The sequence below is a fragment of the Geotrypetes seraphini genome, chromosome 2 (assembly GCF_902459505.1).
Source record: "Geotrypetes seraphini chromosome 2, aGeoSer1.1, whole genome shotgun sequence".
Taxonomy (NCBI): domain Eukaryota; kingdom Metazoa; phylum Chordata; class Amphibia; order Gymnophiona; family Dermophiidae; genus Geotrypetes; species Geotrypetes seraphini.
The window spans coordinates 138019082-138045063 of record NC_047085.1 but is presented as its reverse complement, the minus strand read 5'-3'; the positions used below and the strand labels follow the sequence as shown (position 1 = coordinate 138045063).

General features: G+C 40.3%; 1 protein-coding gene across 10 annotated transcripts in view; it reads right to left on the bottom strand.

Annotated features, from left to right (window-relative positions):
* Positions 1-25982, bottom strand: part of ZNF521 (zinc finger protein 521) — a 796659-nt gene that overhangs the window by 191806 nt on the left and 578871 nt on the right. For 9 of the 10 annotated variants that reach the window (XM_033933840.1, XM_033933831.1, XM_033933833.1 and 6 more), the window contains one exon: positions 9837-9950. The exons of the other annotated variant lie outside the window; for it this stretch is intronic. In XM_033933840.1, coding sequence (XP_033789731.1) covers positions 9837-9950 — 114 coding nt within the window. The remainder of the gene's footprint in view (positions 1-9836; positions 9951-25982) is intronic. 10 annotated transcript variants of the gene reach the window in all.

Below are 25982 nucleotides of genomic sequence, written 5' to 3'. Positions count from 1 at the left end.
TCCTTTGCCAGATACAGTCTCCAAAACTGAACACAATATTCCAAGTGGGGCCTCACCAACGACCTGTACAGGGGCATCAAACCTTCTTCCTTCTACTGGCCATTACTCTCTTTATACAGCCTAGCATCCTTCTGGCAGTAGCCACCATTTTGTCACACTGTTTTTTCGCCTTTAGATCCTCAGACATTATCACCCCCAAGGTCCCTCTCCCCGTCCGTGCATATCAGACTCTCACCTCCTAGCATATACGGTTCCTTCTGATTATTAATCCCCAAATGCATTACTCTGCATTTCTTTGCATTGAATTTTAGTTGCCAGATATTAGACTATTCCTCTAACTTTTGCAGATCCTTTTTCATATTTTTCACTCCCTCTTCGGTATCTACTTTGTTACAAATCTTGGTATCATCTGCAAAAAGGCAAACTTTTCCTTCTAACCCTTCAGTAATGTCACTCACAAACATATTGAACAGGATCGGCCCCAGCACCGAACCCTGAGGGACTCTGCTACTCACCTTTCCTTCCTCTGAGCGGCTTCCATTAACCACCACCCTCTGGCATCTGTCCGACAGGCAGTATCTAATTCAGTTCACCACTTTGGGTCCTAACTTCAGCCCTTCAAATTTGTTCAAGAGCCTCCTATGAGGAACTGTATCAAAGGCTTTGCTGAAATCTAAGTAAATTACATCTAGCATATGTCCTCGATCCAGTTCTCTGGTCACTCAATCAAAAATTCAATCAGGTTCATTTGGCACAATTTACCTTTTGTAAAGCCATGTTGCCTCGGATCCTGTAACCCATTAGATTCTAGGAAGTATTCCTTTCTTCAGCAACACTGCCATTATTTTTCCAACAATCGAGGTGAGGCTTATCGGCCTGTAGTGTCCCGCTTCATCCCTATGACCACTTTTGTGAATAGGGACCACATTTGCTATCCTCCAGTACCCAGGAACCACTCCCGTCTCCAGAGATTTGTTGAATAAGTCTTTAACAGGACCTGCCAGAACCTCTCTGAGCTCCCTCAGTATCCTGGGATGGATTCTGTCCAGTCCCATCGTTTTGTCCACCTTCAGTTTTTCAAGTTGTTCATAAACACTTTCCTCTGTGAACAGCGCAGAATCTTCTCCATTTTCTCATATTACTTTGCCAGACAGTCTCAGTCCTTCTCCAGGATTTTCTTCCGTAAACACAGAACAGAAGTATTTGTTTATCACATTTGCTTTTTCCTCATCACTCTCCACATATCGGTCCACAGCATCTTTTAGTTTAGCAATTCCATTTTTCATCTTCCTCCTTTCACTAATATATCTGAAAAAAAATTTGTCTCCCTTTTTAACATTTTTAGCCATTCGCTCTTTCACCTGCGCTTTTGACAGACGTCTCTCTCTCTTGGTTTCTTTCAGTTTCACCTGGTAGTCCTTTCTACACTCCTCTTCTTGGTTTTTAAAAAATATTTCAAGAACGCCAACTCTTTTGCCTTTATTTTCTCCGCCACTAGTTTGGAGTACCATATCGGTTTCCTTTTTCTCTTGTTTTTACTTATTTTCTTCACATAAAGGTCCATAGCCATTTTTATCGCTCCTTTTAGCTTAGACCTCCTATCCTAACAGATTTTTCTTCAGGTACTCTCTCATTTTATTAAAGTCCGTACGTTTGAAATCTAGAACTTTAAGTATCGTGCGACTGCCCTCCACTTTAGCCGTTATATCAAACCAAACCGTTTGATGATCACTACTTCCCAGGTGAGCACCCACTCGAACATGAGCTTAACTATACATTGACTGAAGAAAAGGTTTCTCCTAGAAACATGATGGCAGATAAAGGCCAAATGGTCCATCCAATCTGCCTATCCGCAGTACCCATTATCTCTTCCTCTCTCTAAAAGTTCCTACGTTCCTATCCCACACTTTCTTGAATTCAGACACAGGTTCTGTCTCCACCACCTCTTCCAGGAAACTGTTCCACACATCTACTATCCTTTCTGTACAAAGGTATTTCCATAGATTACTCCTGAGCCACACATCTATCACCCTTTCTGTAAAAGGTATTTTCTTAGATTACTCCTAAGCCTATCACCTCTTATCTTCATTCTATGCCCTCTCATTCCAGAGCTTCCTTTCATCACAATACTGAACTCTCATTAATTGGTATGACTGCCTCTATCCAATATTTTTTAGATCACCATCAATCAACACTATTAATTTCTATTGATCTTTCCGCCGCCTTCGATACAATTGACCATCGACTCCTTCTTGATAGACTCCATTCTATTGGTATCTCTGACCAAGTCTTTTCTTGGTTTACATCCTATTTAACTGACCGTACATCTACCGTCTTCTTTAAAGACTCGCTATCAAAATCTTCATCAACTACTTATGGGGTTCCCCAAGGGTCTATTCTTTCTCCGCTATTATTTAATATCTTTCTTGCCCCTCTAGTCACTTTATGTCAATCCGTAGGTTTTCATGTTTTTGCGTATGCAGATGTTATCCAACTGCTGCATCCTATAGATACTAATAAAAAATCGGATATTCAAGAGATCGATGAAAAATTAGATCTAATACATAATTGGTTAAAAACAAATAAACTTACACTTAACATCAAAAAAACCAACATGATGTTTTTTCCTTGGAAAGAAAATCTTGAACTCGTTGCTCCTATTACGATAAAAAATGTCCCCCTTCAAATAGTTAAAAATACAAAAATTCTAGGAGTCACTTTTGATAATAAACTAAATTTTCACGACCACATCAGTAACATTGTTAAATCCACTTTTTATAGATTACGCAGGATCCGATCTATTTCAAAATTCTTATGCCCGAAATCACTAAATATTCTTATCCATTCTCTGGTGATTTCAAAAATAGATTACTGTAACTCTCTATTTAAAGGAATATCATTAAACGAAATTAAACGTCTTCAAATTATCCAAAATATCTCCATTAAACTCATAACCAAATCAAGAAAATTTGACCACGTTACACCACTTCTGAAAAATGCGCATTGGCTCCCAGTCATTCACCGGATAACATACAAACTCTGTTTACTTACCTTTAAAACTCTTTTATACAAAACCCCAGCATTTATATATAAATCATTAATTCCGTATCATCTATCTAGAACATTAAGATCCAATGAGCAACATCTTTTAACTATTCCATCACTTAAAATCATTAATACTAGACGGCAATTCATCTTCTCTGTGACCGCCCCACAGACGTGGAATTCCCTCCCAATTTATTTACGTATGGAGCAGGACCTCGGAAAAAATTTAAAAGTAATTTAAAAACCTTTCTTTTTAAAGATGCTTTTAGTAACCCCTAGGCCACAGATTACATAATATTAAACTATGTTTTAATTTGTCTTCCTATTATACTTTTCCTATGTATTGCTTTACTATTCCTAGTTGTATTTCGCTATCCCTTCCCTCCCTATGTTTTTTAAATGATGTCCTAGTTTTTAACCTAATGTTACTATTCAAAGTTTGTATTGTATTGTGTACTTTGTAATTGCTAATGAATGTATTTTAAATTGTTCATCGCTTTGAAATCTGACTAAGCGATCAATCAAGAGATATATTAAACTTGAAACTTGATATGAAAGAGACTCAACTCATGAGCATTTACGCCATTTAACATCTCTATCATATCTCCCCTCTCCCGCATTTCCTCTAAACTATACAGACTGAGCTCTTTAAATCGGTCCCCATATGCCTTATAATAAAGACCACGCATCACTTTAGTAGCCTTCCTCTGGACCAACTTTATTCTTTTTATATTTTTTTGAAGGTACGGTCTCCAGAACTGTTCACAGTATTCTAAATGAGGTCTCACCAGAGTCTTATACAGAGGCATCAATGCCTCCTTTTTCCTACTGGCCATACCTCTTTCTATGCACTCTAGCATCCTTCTAATTTTCGCGGTCACCTTTTCAACCTGTTTGGCCACCTTAAGATCATCACATACAATCACACCCAAGTCCTGCTCTTCTGTCGTGCACATAAGTTCTTCACTCCCTAAACCGTACTGTTCCTTTGGGTATTTGCAGCCCAAATGCATGACTTTGCATTTCTTAGCATTAATTTTTAGACAAATTTCACACCTTAAAATGTATTGTTCCTTCGGGTTTTTGCAGCCCAAATGCATGCCCTTGCATTTCTTTGCATTAAGTTTCAAGTTTATTAAAGTTTTGTTATCCCGCCTCATCAAATTTCAAGGCGGCTTACATTCAAAATACATTAAGTAAGGGTAAAAACCAAAGAAGTCTAAATAACAAATTAGGATCAAAAATTAAAAACAAAAACGAAACAACAGAACTACAACCCCCTCCCCGCAAAAAAAAAACCCTAAACTTTTAGACAGACATATAGCAAACAAAACTTTAAGACAGAGGTAAGGAAGGAACGAAAGGAAGGGGGAGAACTACAATGATCTGAAAGGAAAGGACAAATAAGGAAAGAACAGAAGGTTGGGAGGACACGGCATTTTCTTGAGCAGAAAGACTGATCAGAAAAGAGAGAGAGAAAAAAATTTTAGTTGCAAAATTTCAGACCATTCTTCAAGTTTTGCCAGGTCATTCTTCATGTTATTCACACCATCCTGGGTGTCTACTCTATTGCAGATTTTGGCATCATCCCCAAAGAGGCAAATCTTACCCGACAGTTCTTCAGCAATATAGTTTATAAAAATGTTAAAAAGAACAGGCTCAAGAACAGTACACTTCTCCTCAGTATCCATGAGGGTTAGGGGCAGAGCCAGCCTGCGAAAATTAAAAATCCATCAATAATATTCGTGCCGGCTATGACCCACCCCCCACTTCTCCCCGGCATCCCTTAAGACTTACTTGGTGGTCTAGTGGGTTTTCGGAGCAGGAGCGATCTTCCTACACTCCTGCCCCGTGCAGATCATTCATAGGAAATGGCTGCTGTGAGCTCTTGTTGTAGTCTCGAGAGACTATGGGAGCTCACAGCAGCCATTTCCTATGAGTGATCTGCACGGCGCAGGAGTGTAGGAAGATCGCTCCTGCTTCAAAAAACCCGCTAGACCACCAGGTAAGGCTTAACCGGAGTCTAAGAGGACTTAAAAATAGCCCGAAAAATGAAAATGGATCTAAAAAAAAATTGCGAATATCCAAATCCGCGGATGCTGAAACTGTAGATTCAGAGGGAGCAGTGTACCTTGAGGGCACTCAGTTTATTTATTAGATGTCTGTGTAGAACACTGTCAGCGGTTTTGCTAAAATCTAAATACACCACATCTACCGTGTTGCCCCGAAAATAAGACCTACCCCGAAAATAAGTCCTAGCATAATTTTCAAGGTAGGTCTTAATATAAGCCCTACCCCCAAAATAAGCCCTTGTCCCGGGATTTGCTGGCAACTCCTTCCCCCTCCCAACTGCACAGCCGAATCCCTGCTGACCCTCCATCCTTCCCTCTCTGCCGACCGCGAGCAAGTCCTACCATCAACCGAAGCAGCGTCGGGCCGGTAGTATTTCTTCACATCTGCCCTTATGTAGTCCTCCGGTACCACTCCCAACTCTAGAGACTCATTGAAAATGTCAGTCAGCGAAGCCACCAGAATCTCTCTAAGTTACTTCAGCACCCTCAGATGTACACCATCCAGTACCATCGCTTTGTCTACTTTAATTTTAGCTAGCTCCTCACGAACACAACCCTCTGAAAATTGATCAGGGTCTACCACTCCTCCATCCCTATTCACGTTTGTCTTCTGTGGTCCCGCTTCCACTTTCTGAAAGAGGGAACAATTGAGTTGTGTTTATCTATTCCACTCAGGATTTTATAGACTTTAATCATATCTCCCCTCAGCTGTCCCTTCACTAAGCAGAACAGCCCTAACCTCTTTAGCCTTTCCTCATGAGAGTCATCCCATCCCTTTTATCATTTTGATTTCCTTTCTTTACACCTTTTAAAATTTTCCAATATCATTTTAGATATGCGTTGACCAGAACTGAACACAGTATTTAAGGTGTGGTCGCACCATGACTTGATACAGAAGCATTATGGTATTCGTTGCTTTATTATCTATATCTTTTCTAATAACTCCTAACATTCTGTTTGTTATTTTTGCCCACTGCCACACGTTGAATAGAAACTGGTGTTTGATAGATTTATCTCTTAAACAGAAGTTACACTAAATTTAATAATCTTATTCTGTCTATTCCTGAGTAATGTGTTGTACTTTTATTATTTGCATTTTGTAATTCGACAATTGTCCTGCTGTCTTCAGTGTGAACCGCCTAGAAGTCGTTTGATCATGGCGGTATAGAAGAATAAAGTTATGTTATATGTTATGTTATATGCCTCAGAAAATACTACCTAAACTGCCTAAATATCTGAATGGCCACTTTTGCTTACTGCGGTATTTCATCAATCTGCCTGCATCTGAAGATTTCTGTGGAGGTTTTCTAAATTCCAATGAGACATACAATGCATGCACACAAATCCAGGATATAACATGTGCCGTGTAGAGAGCAGTCGTGATTTAAGTTTCCCTCCTATGAGTTTGAAGCACAGTCCATTTGAATCTCAAAGGTACGAGCTGAAAACACAAATGGACTGCATTTCCCTCATTTGAACGAAAGTTAAATGAGGACTATGCTGTATGTATAGATCTCAGGAGCCCTATTATTGTTCAAGAAAATTGATCATTTAAAACCTTTGTTGTGCCATGCAATTTTCTGTCTAAAATGAGATGGCACAGAAACAGAGCTTATGACGGCAGATAATAACCATGTGGCTTCCTGCTGCAGAATGAAAGACCCCAGTTGATCTCTGGCTTTTACCTGTGCTTGTCTACTATTAAGGATCCTATGTGCTTGCCTCAAGCTTTTCTCAAATTTTATTACCATTTTTGACTACACGACCTCCATTGGGAGGTGTTTATGCATTTACTACCTTTTTTCAGAAGAAATTTCTTTTTTCTCCTGTTCCTGTACGTACCCTATTCCTGACTTACGGCAAACTTTGGTCTACAACTTCCTTTCCACTGATAAAATTACATTACATTACATTAGAGATTTCTATTCCGCCTGTGCCTTGCGGTTCTAGGCGGATTACAATATAGAAGATATCTGGGCATTTCCAGTAGAATTGCATTACAGGAGAAGAGTAAATTACAGGTACACAGGTAACAGTAAAGAATTACAGTACATTCAAGATTACAGAGTATGTTACATAACAACAGATTCAAGTTACAGCGGATGGAGAGTAACAACATATACATGTTGGCAAAGGTGTTTACATAGCGTTGACGTTAGTTACATAATGTTGGTTACATAATGTTGATGATATAGTCTGTAGAGGTGTTTAGTTTGAGGATTGGACAGAGTGTTACTATAGAGTGTTACTATAGATTGTTAGCCTTCTGTATATTATTTATCTTTGAGGTATATAAATGGCTTAACTATATTGCCCCATTCCTCTACTATATTCCTTAACTATATTGCCCTATTCCCCAGTCTTCAATTTTCTTCTCATGGAGCTTTTGGGACAGATAATAGAGGTGTCCCAGAATCGAATTCACTATGGGCTTAATTCAGTACAGTGTGTATGAACTTCCACAGAACAGTGGCCGATATTTGGGGTTTGATGAATGTCACATGCTGTAAAAGAGTTCATGAGGGAAATCTGATACAGGCAAACATCTAATCAGCTCAATGTCTATGCCTCACCAGGATAGGGTTACATGTGTGTAGGACGCAAATTCTGAAGTCTTTAGTGTGTCCTAGATTAACACTCTGTTCAGGCATAAGGATCTTCTTTATTTTTCTTTTAATACAATTCTCAAGACAAGACATACAGGACAATCTGCGGTTAAATACTCACCGATTACAAAAACACCATAAAATCAACAATGACATATGGAGGAAGGAGTGGCCTAGTAGTTAAAGCTACAGCCTCAGTACCCTGAGATTGTGGGTTCAAACTCCACATTGCTCCTTGTCACCCTGGGCAAGACTCAATCCTCCATTGCCCTAGGTATGCTAGGCAGACTGGGATAAATGCTTGAGTACCTGAATGTAAATTGCTTAGATATCCTCGATTATTGGTATATAAATATCTAATGAACTAAACATAAAGGGGCATTTTGGAAAAGATGTGCAAGTCAGAATAGCCATCAGACTTGCAGGCGATATATACGTACTTAGATACAGTAAGCATTTTGCTCCTCCTGGAAACCAAACAATTAAAAAAAATAAATAAATAAAAATTAAGGTGAGATTTGAACCTGAGTCCTTAGGCTTAAAAGCCACTGCACTAACCTCTATGCTACTCCTCAGATGTGCATGCTGCTCTGTCACAAAGCCTGGCATTCCATTCCAGTTTCATTTTCAGGAACCAGAAAGGGAGGCGGTAACTGCTGGGGGCCAGTGGCCAGCTCATCAAGTCAGAGCACCTTTTTTGTAGACTAGACATTCATCCTTTTAGACTTGGACATTTCTTTCCCTTCTGAAATTGGTGATGCACATCCTGATTTGGGCTCTCCCCAAGACCTGCCCAAAATATGCCCACAACACTCCTTGCCATTTGGATGTATAGCTGTGTCGTATGTACAAACCTTGGCTTTGCAAAATCAGGATTCGGACGTTTCAAGAACACAAATTACCATTTTGGCCCTTTAAGATGTCCATATGCTTTAAAAATAAGCACCCTATGCACATAAAACAACAGGTACGAGGGATCTTCAAAAAGTTTCTGCACTTTCATATTTTCGCGGGAAATGGTTGGGGCAGGTGAATTTGTAAGAGGGCGTCTTGTAGAGTGTCATGTGACTAGTCAGTCAAGCAAAATAGGGGGATGTTAATTTGCTTTTGAGATATTTAATAAATAGTATTTTAAAAAATAAAAGTGCAGAAACATTTTGAAGATCCCTCATATAAATCTACTTTAAAAAATAAACCATCCCCTCTTCCTCCTCCTACAAGCAGTCAGAAGAACTGCAAGAACTATGTCTTTTGTCTCTTTCAATAATCCCGTAATTTAGTGCCTGTCTAAAGTTCAGTTGATAAGGAATCCCTCGGTTCAGGCTCCTCACTCAAAAAGGCTCCAGCTCTTTATTCACAATTTCTGTTTGGTCTTGCCAATGTAAAGATTACCGTGGCAATGTACAACATAAATCACACTTTTAGAATCATGGATCTAAAAATGCCTTAGTCAAAAAAAAGTTCACAAGTAGTACTTTCTACATGTCCTGTGATGCTAGAACGATTTCTCTGATGGTCTGGCTTGAGATTATGTCTCCTGATGAACACAAACATGCAATTAAATCATTTTGCACTTTCTCAATGCTTTTAAAGAAATAGTCAAGCCACTACCAACCGAGTGAAGGAAAGAAATTCAGCCAACTGTACAATTCAAATGGTACACTCAATTAAAGTATTAAATGAAATAATAATGACTATCATACACGGAAACTATAAGTACATCTGGACTGGACTGATGATTTAAAAATTAGTGCTGTGGCAAATTGTGCCACATAGCAACAGATGTACTTACAGCTCTGTTATACAATTGTTGTCATTATTATTACATAATTTTCTGTTAACAATTTTTTGTGACTATTTGAGTCTGCTATTTGATTTAGCATTGGTTTAAAGAAACAGTTGTCAATTTCTCTCCTTTAGAGCACAGTACTTCTTTTGAAAATGGCTTGCCAGGAATCTTCCTGTTACATGTACATAGCAACATACTTACTAATCACATATGTCCCTCTCTGCCACGCATACTCCATACTCAAGCACATCTGCACAGATATACCACTAAAACTATACAAGACAGTCCTAGGAAACCAAAAATATTTAAATGGTGATATTTTACATTTTTTGAATTTTTCTTCTTCAGAGATTGGGGAGAGTTGGGTCTCTGGCATCTCATCTTCAGGGGATGGGGCCCAGTTCATCTTTTGGGGTTTCTGACTTCTTCGACCTGCTCCTACAATCAGACAAGCAGACCATTTTGGTAGCTGTCCTCTAGATTGACTCTATCCAGTTATGTGGGCTCCAAAATTATATACAATATTCTAAATGAGGTCTCACAAGTGATTTGGCATTACTGTTTCCTTTTCCCAACTGTTACACACTGTATTCTCCATTTTTCTGCTTGTCTAACCACCATAAAATCATCTAATATGATTATTCCAAGATCTCGCTTTTGATTTGTGCACATCAGAACTTCATACCCTACACTGTACTGCTCTTTGGATTTTCGCAGTTTAAATGCGTGATCTTATATTTTTTTAATAATAATATTATTACATTAAAATGTAGCTGTTAAACATACACACATTGTCCAAATAAACATTTGCATATCATTAATGAAAACATTGAACAGAAATAAACTTAAGGACAAATTCCTTTGGAACACTGCTAGTAAACTCCTTTTCTTCAGCGCAAACTCCATTAATGACCATTCTGAGTGCTCTATTCTAGGGATGGCCCTACCACTTGGCAGACTAGGGGGCTCATTTTCAAAGCACTTAGATGTACAAAGTACCCTAGGCTTCTAGGGTACTTTGTGTGTCTAAGTGCTTTGAAAATTGCCCCTTAAGTGCCTGTCCATGGCATCAGACTTTAGGGCATGGCAGTGTAGGAACAGCAGCTTTGTGGTGATAAGTCTGTGAGCATCCATGCACATGTGCTCAAAGATTGCTCTCTTCCACCCCCTTCCAGATGAAGCTTGTGTCAGAAAAAGTGGGACCCCCAGCAGGCCATGAGCGTGTGCAGTGTCAAAGGACTGCTTCTTTACTACTTTTAATTTGGTGTAGTGAAGTTTTGGCTAAGTTAGCTTGGGCTTTTCAGCCAAAGGATATAGAACAGTGGCGGTGGGATGGAAAGAACGGGAATTGGACACTTTGGGGGTAGCTAGGAAAGAGAAAGTTGCTGAACATCTGGGATGGGGTAGGGAAATAGGTTAGGAGAGGAAAGAGGAAATGCTGAACCCCTGAGTGAATTAGGGAAGGGAAGTAGGGATAGAGCCTTCAGCGAATTGGGGGCCCACATTTGGTTTGCCTATGACATCTGATACCCTAAGGCTTGTCCTACTACCATCAAGCAAGCGTCTAACTCAGTCTATTTATGGCCATGCCTGGGGCATTCAGTTTGTTTATAAGTGATTCAAGTAGAATCTGGCAGCTATTAAGCATTCTTGGAGAACTGACCTTATCTTTTAAACACACCCATTCTCCTATTGCTCATAAATGTTCACATCAGCCAAAGAAATTTGGCAGATGACACCATAAGAATAGTTTAAGCAACAGAACATGTTTATACACAGTAGCATAAGGCAAAGAGAGTTCAAAACTAGTGGTCCCAATTTTGAGTATGTCATGAAAACCAACTTCAGAGTGTAAAGTTTCAAGGAATTTTCTAAAGTAGCTACAATGCGTCCTAAAAACAGCCAGTTCCTAAAGAAGAGACATACTGATAATATGGTTAATTCTAAAAAAACATTAGCTGCTCAAACAGCCTATAAACTTTGCAGAGCATGAGTTAGGTCTTCAATCCCCAGAGATATAAATAGAGCTGGTGTAAATGCCCATACTTAGGTTATTTAAATACACATGTAAATTAGATAATTTTATAATTTATGCACTTACTTGCAGACTCTGCCCTTGTAGACATCTACCACAAACTATGCAGTAGGCCACATACATATAAAAATGACTATCAAATTACCCCCATGTTGGCTTTCTAGGGTTTTTTGCGGGTATCACCATTGCTTCACATTAGATTTAAGGCCACTCTCTGTTACAAAGAAGAAAAGTCGGAAGCCATTGTTTGGCCAGTAGGCCAAAATGGCAAAGTAATTCTGATGGAATATTCTGTCCCTGGAACTTGGCCATTCCTTAGGGCCAATTTACTATTTATTTGGGAGTTAGTATTCAATGCAATTTAACCAGACAAAAATGGATTCACTTGTTTGGGGCTAACCAGTCATATTCAGGAGTATTCAACTGGCTATTGCCACTGAAAACGTCCAGTTAGCACCCAATGTGAAATTGGCTATTTTGAGTGCATTCTCGTGGGCGGAGTCAGCACTTGGCTGGATAAATGCCAATATTCAGCACTTAACCAGCCAAGGCAACTTAACTGGAAATATTTTTGCTGGCTCCATAAACCCAGAATTTCAATGCTGGAGCCTGGACATAGCCCAGCACTGAATTCCCAGGGATAACACCAGTGGCAGTCAGCAAAACACTGACTGCTGCTAGCTGCTGCTGGCTCAATACCAGGCCCTTTAATTTTTAGGATTTATTTACCGTCGTTTTGAAAAAAATTCACCCAAGGTGGTGTACAGCAAGAATAAGTTGAAAACAACAAGACAATTAGAATAGTAAAAATATTCAAACAACATAGTATAGAATAGCATAGTTTACTTAAATTGTCTACACAATACACGTCTTAATAAACAGCACAGGGTGTAAGCCAAGGTGGAACACATACATAAGAAAGAGTAATAGGGGACTAATTAAAAGAAAGATGCATGTGAAATCAGAAGGATGCATGAATATAATCTCATGTCATACTATGCTAATTATGCTCTGTAATACTATGTTTGCTATGCTATGTTTTGCCACTCCTGTCCAATCTTCACTGGCTCCCAGTGATTTCCAGAATCCATTTCAAATGCTCCTGCCTGGCTTTTAAGATCATTCACGGCATCCTTCCTCCCCTAATCCCACTATCCTTTAACTCCTCGGGTCCTGACTCCACCAGACCTGCCCAAAGATATAAACTATCCTTCCCCTCTCTACGCGGTATTCTCTATGCAGGTAAACTGGGAAAATCTCTTCTCTTCAAAATCACAGGTCTCTGGAATGACCTTACTATCCCGTTGCAGAACCTGGGCTCTCTCCAACTATTCCGCAAGCAACTGAAAACTTGGCTCATCTCTAACATGTAATTCTATTTTCCCCCTTACTCTTCCATTCTATATATAAGCTCTTGTAAACCTTTTCCTTTCTCTTATATTTTAAGTTCTTGTAAACCGTGCCGAGCTCCACTTCCGTGGAGAGGATGTGGTATATAAACTTAAGGTTTAGTTTAGTTTAGACTCGCCATGCTATGTTTCACCATACCGCGATTTGTCATATTATGTTTTACCCTGCTTTGTTAACTATGTTTTGCCATCTCTTTCAATGTTTGTCATGCTATCTTCTACCATACTATGTCTGAGAGTGTGGTGCAGGGTTTAGAGCTACAGACTCTGAGGTTCGGGGTTCAAACCCACACTGCTCCTTGTGACCCTGGGCAAGTAACTTGGTCCCCCATTGCCCCAAGTATATTAGATAGATTGTGAGCAGCCAGGACTGGCAGGGAAAAATGCTTGAGTACCTGAATAAATTCATGTAAACCGTTCTGAGCTCCCCTGGGAGAACAGTACAGAAAACTGAATAAATATAATCTCAACTAGAATAGGATTGGATATGCAAGTACTACGGTCAGTGTTAGTCCTTGTGTGTGTGCAACCAGCGAGTTAATTCCTTCTTCCATTAAAAGTTTGGGAGAAGAGTCAAGCTTTCACCTGCTTCCTGAAGTAAGAGATACTAAAAAGCATTAAGTTTTTGCACCATGTCTTAACAGCAAAAATTAACATGTGCAAAGGCTGGTAGGGGTGTGAACAGCATGTCCTCTGCAGTTACCGCACAAAAAATGTGCAATGTGCAATCCATGCCCTCTATCTATCCATAAATCACCCCATTCCCAGCCCTTAACATGGCATGCAGTTAACATACAATTAGTGCACATCGTCTTGCCATGCAGTAACAGTCATTTTGCAAATTAAGGACTAAATTCAGTAAATGATGTCCAAATTTGGGCCCAAAAAAAAAAGTGAACTGCGCGGTATTCTATAAACAGCACCCCGAGTTGGTCACTGTTTATAGAATAACTCATGGCAACAGGATCTGTGCTGAACTTTTAGGCGCAAGGATTTACAACTGCACTGTAAATTAGGCATGGATCCCACAAATTCTAGAAAGTGCGCATTTTAGTGTCCAAACCCAAACATGCCCCTCCCATGGCCATGCCTCCTTTCAGTCCCACACCAAAGGATCTGCATGCACATTTGAAAGATGCATGCATAAAGCCACATTCTTAGCAATTAACACCAATAATTGATTGTTAGTGAATAATTGTTGACATTAATTAAATTGTGTGTGCAAATTGTGTGTGTGCCCAAATTTAGGCATCCAATTTCAAGTGTCATTTATAGAATTCCCCTGTAACTGCTTAACACACTTAAGGAAAAGGGCTCCTTTGTGAGTACAGGGTAAAATGATCTGATAATTTGAAAGACTCCAGATACTCTGCACAACCTTTAAATTTTATACATTTGGTTTATATTGTTCATCCACAAATCCTTTTGATTTATCCATCACTTTCGCTACAATGTAAGGACCATGTACAGCCAAATGTTAGACTTTTTCTTGATTTTCCAGTGTAATTTTTTTTTTTACTAATTTCACACATTTATTTCTAGGAAAAATGTTTAACATGCATTAGAACTTCTTAACACATATAAATCAATTGTATTTGCTTTAATTCATATCTAAATGCTTGTTAAATTTTGCACATGAAATATTTTTTGGGTGTGCTACCAAACCAGACTCATACTAAGGAATATCTATCTATCTATCACCTACTGCCATGGTATTTGGTATATTTGTTTAAGATGTTTTATTGATGTAATTGTTTTGATGCCGTTAGAGGTAGAATATAAAGGTTAAGAATCAAATCAAATATACAAATTCAGTTGCAGCTGATATTGCACATCTTGCACATGGCTCTACGCCCCATGATCTAAATGAGTATAGCCTATGAATGTCATACAGTTTCATTGTCTGCATGTATCCTAAGATTTAAGTAGCACCGTGGCTGTTGCTAGGTCACCCGATTGTTGCGACTGATGAAAAAAGAGTTTTACAATCAGTGCACCAAAAAAGAATTTATTGTTCCTTAAAACCTTGAGAGACATTCTTCTTTGCAGCACCAATGAGCAATTATATATTTACAGTGGGCACTGCTGTGAAGGCAGAAAACCCCCCCAAAATTTGGGCTTTTTTCCCCCTTTTTATTTCAGGTTTATAGTGATTGAGATAAGCTGGAAAATGCTTCAGATGAATGCACATCCCTAGTGAATACAATCCTGATCTTATCCTTTGTTAAATGGCAAAAGGGTTCCTTTGTGTTTGCCCAAACTGTTCTTCCAGACTTTCTACCGGCATGGGTTAATTATTAGTCATGTTGTGGGGTCATAATTTCTGCCATATCAATACGATTAGTTTCAAGCTGGAACTTTTATAAGACAGACGGGTTGATGTGCAGAGGCTGAGGAGACTAGTTCATCTTTTTATATCAAAGCATTTTATTGCTCAATAGTGAGCACTCTTTATCAATAGACACAATATTGAGGAACAAGTGCATTTTATTAAAGACTAGTGTTTAAGCCCATTACATTAACGGGTGCTAGTAAAACCTCCTTCCCTCACATGTCCCCTATTTTCAGCCCCAGCTCCAAACCCATTTTTCCCCCCCTCCAGTCCAACAGCACCTCTTCCCTGCTCCCCCGGTCTAGCATGTAGCCTTGTGAGCATCGCGGACGGCTTTTGCGAACCTCACAGGCCGCTCTGCACTTCGGTAGCATGTTCCCTCTGACGCGATCGCATGCGTCAGAGGAAACGTTCTACTGAGGTGCTGTGCGGCCTGCGAAGTTTGGTACAGCCGTCCGCGATCCTCAAGGAAACAGCGCCCGACCCTCTGCTGCGCTTTGGAGAGAGTCTTCAGCGGCTCGAAGCCCTCCTCCCGGCAGCCGCTGCCAGCGCCGCTCCGCACCGCATCAAGCCGCCGAATACGGCCACGGAGGGCAATCGGAGCGGCCAGGACACAGGCAGGGAGAGTTGGTGAGTGAGGGCGGGAGGAGGGGAGTGGCCAGAGTGTTCCCTGCTGCCGTGTTCTAAAATAGAATCTGGCCAGGGATCAGAAAACACGGCGGCAGGGAACACGAAACCCTAAATGCGCATGCGCGCTTAGGGTTTTATTATATATAATACCCCCACCCCTCGTTTTCTAAGCTTACATCACCTATTTTACCAATATCATTTTGCCACGCTTGTTCAGTTGACCATATTAGCTCAGCTGGACTATTGTAATTCAGTTTACTGTGGTATTAGTAAAGGTAATTTAAAACATCTACAACGGATACAGAATACTTCAGCTCGGCTGATTTTAACAAAAAAAAATTTGAACATGTCATACCACTCTTGAGATCACTGCATTGACTTCCTATTTAGCTGAGTCAAGTTGAAAAATGCCTGTTTACTTTTTTAAATATTTTATGGATAATTAGGTGACTCAGTTGTGCCACAATAAAGTGGCCATAGATCCCCTTCTGCTTATAAGCTGTCTTTTCCATCGTTTAAGGTGCTCAGTCAAGGAGTCAAGTCTCCCACTCTTGCTCTTTTTTATTTACCACTCTATGGAATGATTTACCCATCAGTCTGCATACACTATCAAATTTTTCAAAAAAGATTAAAGACTTTCTTGTTTTCTGCTATTTCAGATTAGATTTACCATATTTTTCGCTCCATAAGACACACTTTTTCCCCCCAAAAAAGTGGGTAGAAATGTAGGTGCATCTTATGGAGCGAATACCCCCCATTCTGGCGGTCCAGCGCTGTATCAGCAGGAGCTTTTCGCGCTCCTGCCCCTTCCTCGCTGGACGGCTGCCTCCAAGTCCTCATCTCTTGCGGAAAAGCGGCGCACAAGGCAAGCGTGAGCTTTTCGAGCTCCTGCCTGGTCCCGCACCGCTCCCTGAATGGCTGCCGGGACTCATGAGAACTGATGGCAGCCATTCAGGGAGCGGCATATGGCCAGGCAGGAGCTCGAAAAGCTCACACCTGCCTTGTGCACCATTCTGCCGAAAGAGATGAGGACTTGGAGGCAGCCATCCAGCGAGGGAGGGGCAGGAACACAGAAAATTCCTGCCGATATAGCACTGGACCGCCAGAATTTAAAAAAATGTACTGGGGGAGGGGAAGGTCTGCCTGCCTACCACTAGACCTGCCTATGCCCTGTACCCTGTCCCGGCCTACCATTAGACCACCAGAGGGGGGACAGGGTACAGGGCAGGGTGGTGGGACAGGATACACCATTTGGTTCAGAATTTTTTTTCTTGGTTTTTCCTCCTCTACATGTAGGTGCGTCTTATACAGTGAAAAATATGGTATTTTTCTCTATAGTATAATTTACCCAAATTTTTAAATTAATATACTTTGCAAAGTCATAATGTAAACTACATCGAGCCCTCTTTTGCAGGGATCATGTGGCAAATAAAATGAAGGATAAAAAAAAAAATTCCATAAAAAATAAAAAAATCATATAAACGCACAGGAAACAAAAATAAAACAATTTAGGCCTGCATATGCCTAGCATTCAGTCCCCTACCTTGCAGATCAGGAAGTTGTATAAATATTTAGCATCACATACAAGGGGCTAGATTCAGTAAAAGATGCTGAAATTTAAGAGCTGGGAAAAATCCATACTAAACTTTATTATATAGAGTGCTCTGGACTGAGCACCCTTTATAGAATGGCACTTAGAGCATAATCTTCACAACCTGGTGTAAATCCTGGAACACAAATTGGGCCTATATATTTGGAATATCCCCAACTCATCCATGCCCCTCCCATGGCCATGATCTCTTTTGAGTTGCATATAAAACATTTTGGACATGCAGCATTATAGAATAGTACATAGACAAATGCACCTGCAATATCCAAATTAGTGCCAATCAACTCAGTGATATAGTAAGGGTAAGAGGCACCAGGGGAGGAGGCATCCCTCCCTGCCCTCATCTCTGTCGTCCCCCCTCCCCGCTGGCACATGGCCCCCATTCCCTTCTCCCGTACCGCTAGTTGTTCACCGCCATGAGTAACAATTTTAACATGCTCCTCGTGATCACAGTGGTTATCTCTCTGACGTCACAGTGGGAGAACTGACACAGTCACAAGGAACACGTTGAAGTTGTTGCTCGTGGTGGTGAACAGCTAGAGGTACGTGAGAAGGGAAAGGGGAGGAGTGGGAAGAGGAGGGGGTGGAGAGGAGAAGGGGTGCCAGTGCCCCCACCAACATGGCGCTCAGGGTGGATCGCCCCCTTGCCCCTCCTTACTACACCACTGAATCAACTTTAACGTCAATAATTGGTTGTTAGTGCTCAATTGACTAATTAGTTTGAGCATGCTCTGTACCCAATTTGGATGACATATAAGGAATCTTCTAGAAGATGGCCATCATAGACTGTTCCAACAGTTGGTAATGGAACACACATGGGATGTATTCCCTTCCCAGCAATTGGAGGAGAGTAAAATAAATCACCACCTAATTCTAAACAAACTCTACTAGGCAAAATATAGAAGGGCCACCCCTATTCACACAACCACATCTCACCATTCAGCCAAACTCTTATACACAACAGAAAAAATAAACAAAATTGGGGGAAAAAACGTCAGTTGATCTTCATGGGTAACCCTCCCCCCCCACTTAGAAACACACAAATCTATTGCACACACACTTCAATGATAACTGTAGCTGTAATACCACACACTTGGCAAAGACAATCCTTTGTGGGGGCCCCCTATTCGAACCAGATACACTAAAACAGTGCAAGTCCAATATCATGTGATGGTAAAGGAACAAACAACTTAGCTTGAACGTCGTGCTGTCCTGAAGCATGAGGTCGTCCATCACATTCAGGGCACTCCAAGCTAAAAACCCACTTTTGTTTTTTGTTTTTCTGTTATGTATGAGAGTTTGGTTTAATGGTGAGATGTGGTTGTGTGGGAAGGGGTGGCCCTTCTATATTTTTCCTAGTAGAGTTTGTTTAGAATTAGGTGGTGATGTATTCCCTTCCCATTACTGTGCATCAATAAACTTAGTTACCCTATTCAACCTACTATGAAGGTTTTGGGAGTAATACTGGACCAGGGCCTAACCATGAAAGACTAGGTGGTCTCTTTGGTTAGAAAGGGTTTTTTACTCTATGGAAGCTTCGGTCCATCAGAGCTTATTTTGATGCTTCATCATTCAGAATTTTGGCACAATCCCTTATACTGAGCCAACTTGATTACTCTAATATCGCCCATATGGCAATTTCCCAGAAGAATATGCAGAGATTACAACTGGTGCAGAATGCGGCGGTTAGGCTAATTTTTGGGTTGAGGAGGTTCAATCATGTAACTCCTTCCTACCGACTCCCGCATTGGTTGCCAATGGAGGCACGAGTGAAGTTTAAGTTTGGATGTTTTTGCTTTAAGGCACTATTCGGTTTAGCCCCTAAATATATAACAGACCTTTTCTCTTTCTCAACCAATAGACACAAGAGAAGCTCACAATTGAACTTTGTTTCTCCACTGGTTAGAGGATATAAATTTAAAAGACATCATCAACATCTTTACTCTTATCAGGCAGCATTATGGGGTAAAGATCTGGAACAATTATTTATGCTTGCTAACACTTATGGGGAATTTAGGAGACACCTAAAAACATATCTGTTCCAGAAGTACTTAGGTACTGATTTGCACAATCTTTCCCACAATAACTGATCTCTAGAGCTGTCAGTCACTAGTTTTTAACTTTGTTAGTTCTACTCAATTTGTAACATTTTTAATCATTGTAAATTGCATAGAACTTCACGGTCCTGCGGTTATTATTATTTTCCATATTTTCCTCCTGGCTTCACGTTAGTTACGCTTAGTCTGGGCAATCTCCTCAATTTTAATAGAGCTGTTATATTTTTTACTATTAACCTTATTGTAAACCATTTAGATATGCATGATAGACGGTATATCAAGTAATTAATAAACTTGAAACTTTATGGAGTTATTCTAGATCTTGTGCTTACTGATCTCTGAGTCCTTCCTTGCCAAATTCTGTTTTACTTATATTCAACATTAATATGAATCCTCCCATTTCCCTCTTGTTTTTAACCTTAATTGTATTCTTTTATTTTAAATTTGGATTCCCCCCTACTATCCTGTTGTTTTCATGTAAGTAATGTTGTGTCACTAATAAGTTTGTTAATTGCTCCCCATTTAAAATTTTTAATTGTCAAATGCTTACAATTTATGATTAGCGTTTTATCAAATTTTGAAAACTTGAAACAGTGATTCTGATGTTACAATGTGTAATCACTGTGTGATGTTACAATATGTAATCAATGTGTGATCATTGAATAGTGTGGTTCAATATTTAGACATCGGAGGAGAGGGCTTATTCAAGATTGAAGGTTCTAGACTTCATAAGAACTTTATCAAGATGAGGGGGGATATCTCAAGAAGGAATTAGGTGGATGAGAACAGCTGAACAAAGTAGAATAACAATGAACAAAACTGAAATGATCTATTTTAAAGGCAACAAACCATTATGTTAGAAAAGTATATAGTAAGAGGAAAAGAAGGCCAATTTGGTTCTCAAATGGAGTAGCAGAATTGCTGAAAAGATAAGGGAGAAAAGGTTAGCCTTCATAAATTTCAAGACATTGCAGAAAGAAGACAGGCAAAAATACTTTTAAAAGCTATGAAAAGCTGAAAAAGCTGTCAGAAAAGCAAAGATGTAACTCATAGAAAAAATAGCAATTATGGTAAAATTGGTGGACAAGATTATTTTAGATATGCAAGTGATAGGAGGAAGTGCACCCTTACACAATCTGAGGTGCACTATTTTCATTAGTTTTTTTTTTTTTTTCTTCCAGCATACAATGATTAAACGGTCTACAGAAAAAATAAAAAATGTTTGTCCATGAGTCAATGGCTATGATTAAACATTTCTTATATCTATCTATCTATCACTGTTTGCAGCCAGTACAATAAAATATTTTATTATGCTACATAAGAATCGCCATACTGGAACAGACTTAAGGTTCATCAAACCCTCAGTATCCTGTTTCCAACAGTGACCAACCCAGGTCTCAAGTACCTAGCTAGATGCCAAGTAGTAAAATAGATTTTATGCTGGAATAAGCAGTGGATTTCCCCAAGTCATCTAAAAAATGGCCTATGGCCTTTTCTTTTAGGAAATTAGCCAAACCCTACTATGCTAACTGATTTCACCATATTCTCAGGTAATGAATTCCAGAGTTTAGTTACACATCGTGTGAAGAAATATTTTCTTTGGTTTGTTTTAAATCTACTACTTAGTAACTTTATCGCATGCTCCCTAGTCTTAATACTTTTGGAAACAGTAAATAAGTGACTCACATCTACCCTGTCCCCCCCCTCCATGCCCTGTGCATTGTACCTCCTCTCTGCCAATATCCTGCATGCTGCCATGACTTCCGTATGACCCAAGTACCTGGAATCCCTGTTGGTCTAGAGGTATAGCGGGAAGGAGAGAGATTTCTGCGATACTAACCCACTGCTGATTCGGGCGCTGCTGCGAGTTCTGGCGGTTCAGCTGTTTTAAGCAGGAGTGCACTTCCCGCTGCTGCTCATCTGAGCGGCTTCCTGAATGGCTGCAGGAATTCAGTGGGAATTCAGGAGGGGGAGGAATAATTCATTACTTGGCACAGCTCCTTCCCCCATCTCTGTTATTTTTGGCTCCATTTCCTGCCGCGCTACTGAAATGTTATCAGAAATTAGGGAGGCTAACAAACTGGGCAACAGAATATTAATGAAGGATTTCCACTATCCCGATATTGACTGGATAAATTGTGGTCCACTGAAGCTCCAAACCGTGCTCAATAGCACCCTCAGTGGCTGGCCACAAAATAACACCCTGACGTGTGGCCCGGACTGGAGCCACCCTGCAGGATCGGATTCCAAACAGGAACCAAAAAGAAAAGAAAAAAACCAGATAACAAAAGTCACCACGATTATTCTTCAATGGCAAAATAATATCAGATTTTATTTCTCTTTTGTCCCAAGGAAAATAGGCTTTCCAAAACAGATGACAAACTTGTCAGAATGTTCTTCTTACAGTAACACAAAAAGTAGAAAACAAAACCAGCAAATAACAGTCCAAATAAAGGCATTAATTTGCTCTCAGCAATGTTTCTATTTTAGTTGTGGCAGAGGGTTTAATTGCCCCAGCCTTAGGGTTGTCTGCTTCCAAAGCAGGCAGCTTTCAAAACACAAACAAAATATAGTTCAGTGCACACGTTCAGCACAAGTATCTCAAAAGTTCACACAAGCCTCTGGCCAGTTCTAGTCACTGCCAGGTCAGGAGAGTGATAGGTTTTGCGAAATAAAGCCTCTAGACCGGCTTTCAAAAATTCCCTCCCAGGGTGTTAGCAAAACCTCTCCCAAATACAATCCCCCCTTTAGCTTGCATTCAAAAGAAAAAAATTGTTTCTTCAAACAGTCCAGAAACACCAACCTCATTCACTGCTTGAGAGTGGAAGTGAAGTTCACCTGCATGGGCTCAACAAACTCAGGAGCACACTCTGTTAGGCATTCTTCCACATCCATATCCTGACTTTCCAGAAAGTTTAATTCCTCAGCCTGACCAGCCTCTATCACCTCCATAGGCATAGGCTTGTTGCACCTGCTTGGCTCCAGGGACTCTCTAGGGAGAAAGGGCTTAAAACCTCTCCCTAGCTGGCTTCCCTTCCTGTTCTCTGAAACAGGTTTATATACCTTGGGGCAACGCCCTGCTGTGTCAGCCCTGGCAGTGTTCCAAGGGCCTCTTGGGCTCCCCCGGTGGTCAATGTAATTATCTACCTCAGAAACAACCTGTCCCTTCCCAATTCCTCCCCGGGATTTCTTTTTTACTTCTTTTCTCTCTGTTCTGACTGGGACCTGAACAGGGAGAATACCTGGCTGGTCACAAAATGTAACATCAGGGCATGCTAGGGAGATAAAATTCCTTGATGAAATCAAGGACTGCTTTATGGCGCAGCTGGTTCAGGAACAGACAAGAGGTGAAGCAATTCTAGACCTAGTTCTTATGGAGCACATGAATTGGTGCAGGAGATTATGGTGCTGGGGCCACTTAATAACAGTGATCATAACATGATCAGATTGGATATAATCCCTGGAATAAGTTCACATAGGAAATCCAATACAACACTATTTAACTTTAAAAAAGGAGACTATTATAACTTGAGGAGAATGGTAAAAAAAGAAACTTAGAGGAACAACTGCAAAAGTCAAAAAATTTACATCAAGCTTGGATGTTATTCAAAAATACCATCCTGAAAGCCCAATGTATGGTAGTGGCCAAAAAGGTAAACAAGATGCTAGGAATTATTTTTAAAAAGGGATGGTTTATAAAGCCTCTCTATAGCTCCATGGTGCGACCTCACCTTGAGTATTGCATTTAATTTTGGTCGCCTTATCTCAAGACAGATATAGCGGAACTAGAAACGGTTCAAAGAAGAGTGACCAAGGGGATGGACCTCCTCTCGTATGAGGAAAGACTGAATAGGTTAGGGCTTTACAGCTTGGAAAGGAGACGGTTGAGGGGAGATATGATTGAAATCTACTAAAATCTGAGTGGTGCAGAATGGGTACAAGTGGATTGATTTTTTTACTCCATCAAAAATTACAAAGACTAGGGGGACACTCAATGAAGTTAAAGGGGAATACTTTTAAACCAATTGGAGGAATTGTTAAAGCTCTAGAATGTGTTACCAGAGGTTGTGGTATAATAAAAAAATGTTGGGAGCTATGACAAATAACGCTTTTTATTATATCTATGGGCTCCTTTTATGAAGGCGCGTTAGGGCTTTAACACTTGGAGTAGCGCGCGCTAACCACTACCGCCTCATTTTGAGCAGGCGGCAGATTTTCGGCTAGCGCGTGCTATAGCGTGCGCTAATCCGGTGCATGCACTAAAACGTTTAGCACACCTTCGTAAAAGGAGCCCTATATGTATATTAATGTGCATGATTATTCTTTATTCAGATTTTAATTTGCAATATTTTTCTTTTAGTCCATTCAGGATTATCTTTTTCGCTTTGCTTTTTTGATCTATTGTTTACATGATTTGTATACTGTATATGCATGTGCAGATATATTCTTTGCCTTTTTTATTTTATAGATTTCATTAGCACTTCCCTGAGGAAGGCTTTCCAAGCTGAAACATGGACTGTGTTGGGGTCCAGTACAGTATCTGTTTTAGCTATTTATATATTTCTAATAAATTGATTGTCCTTGAGGCTGATATACTGTGTCCCTTCCCCACTCTTTTTTGTGTTTTGCATTGCCATACATGGGGTTGTGTTTTCCTTTCTGTTGTGGAATATAAGGATTAAGTGACTTGAACAGAGTCACAGGGGAGAAGGCTGGGATCAAACTCACAACCTCAGGGTAAAGAGGAAGCAGCTCTAACCACTAGGCCACTCCTTCCCTTTGTCACCTTTGCAGAATGTTTAGCATAAGCAGCCCACAAGTGCAATATAAGTATCTTTGGGGACCTTTTACTAAAGCTGCCATCAGAAGTGGCCTTAGAGTACCTTCATCACGAGTCTTTTCTGTTCACCAAGGCCACTTTTGCCATGGGTAGAAATAGGCAGATTTTTCTATTTCCAGAATTAATGGCCCTGTGCTAATTGTTCAATTAGCGCATAACCATTAAAAATATTACAGTGTGAGCCCTTGTTAGGTGCCATCGACTCATGCTCGAGCCCTAGCAACTTGATGAATTGTGGATCTAAAAAGAAATCGGTTTTGTGCTAGTCCGGAAAGGTCCTCCAGTGTCATCCCCATAGTTGTTTTCAACGTGTCCAGCTATCTGATTGCAGATCACCCTCTTCGCCTGGTTCCTTCGATCTTCCCAAACATGATGTCTTTCTCCAGTGATCTCTCTCTTCTGATGGCGTGACCAAAATAAGACAGTCGTAACTTCCTCATTTGGGCTTCAAGTGACATAGCCGGTTTGATCTCTTCCAGAATCGGTTTGTTAGTTCTTCTGGCATGCCTAAACTCCTTACCACTACCTATTTGGGAGGTGGTAAGGACTCCTGTGCTAATCCGTTAGCAAGTGGCAATGCCCTAGGTGCTGATTGTTTAGCGCTGTCATGCCCACTCTCCACCCCATACAATACTAGAAAACTGAAAATATTTTTTAGCGTGCTGTGTGCAATTCTGGAGGCCGCATTATTGCAAGGATGTGCTGAGACTGGAGTCGGTGCAAAGAATGGCCACCCGGATGGTCTCGGGACTCAAGGATCTACCATACGAAAAACGGCTTGACAAATTACAGCTATACTCGCTCAAGGAGCGCAGAGAGAGGGGAGACATGATCGAGACGTTCAAGTATCTTACGGGCCGCATCGAGGCGGAGGAAGATATCTTCTTTTTCAAGGGTCCCACGACAACAAGAGGGCATCCGTTGAAAATCAGGGGCGGGAAACTATGAGGTGACACCAGGAAATTCTTTTTCACTGAAAGAGTGGTTGATCGCTGGAATAGTCTTCCACTACAGGTGATTGAGGCCAGCAGCGTGCCTGATTTTAAGGCCAAATGAGATCGGCACATGGGATCTATTCACAGGGCAAAGGTAGGGGAGGGACATTAAGGTGGGCAGACTAGATGGGCCGTGGGCCCTTATCTGCCGTCTATTTCTATGTTTCTATGTGCAAATTGGCCATTTTACCTCGCGAAGCATGTCCTACAGTAAGCCTTTTTAATGCGCAGTTAGGTAAACGCTAGCGCTTACCTCACTTTAGTAAAAGGACCCCTTTATGTCTTATTAAATAAATACATTGGGCAGACTTCTTGTAATGTTTGTTTTTATCCAGAATTTCATACTTATAGCATAAAATCAACAAACTACTGCTGGAACAACGGTTTCCAGCGTTTGATCACAGTGAATTAGGACTTTTTTTGCTCAGAAGGCCTTAGGGAATCAAATACTATTAATTGAAAACATGATAAATATTCTGGGGCATGCAGAAGAATGAATATAAAAAAAAATGGGTGTTTAATTTATACCAGACAATTTGCTACTTCTGAATTTTAACAGGATC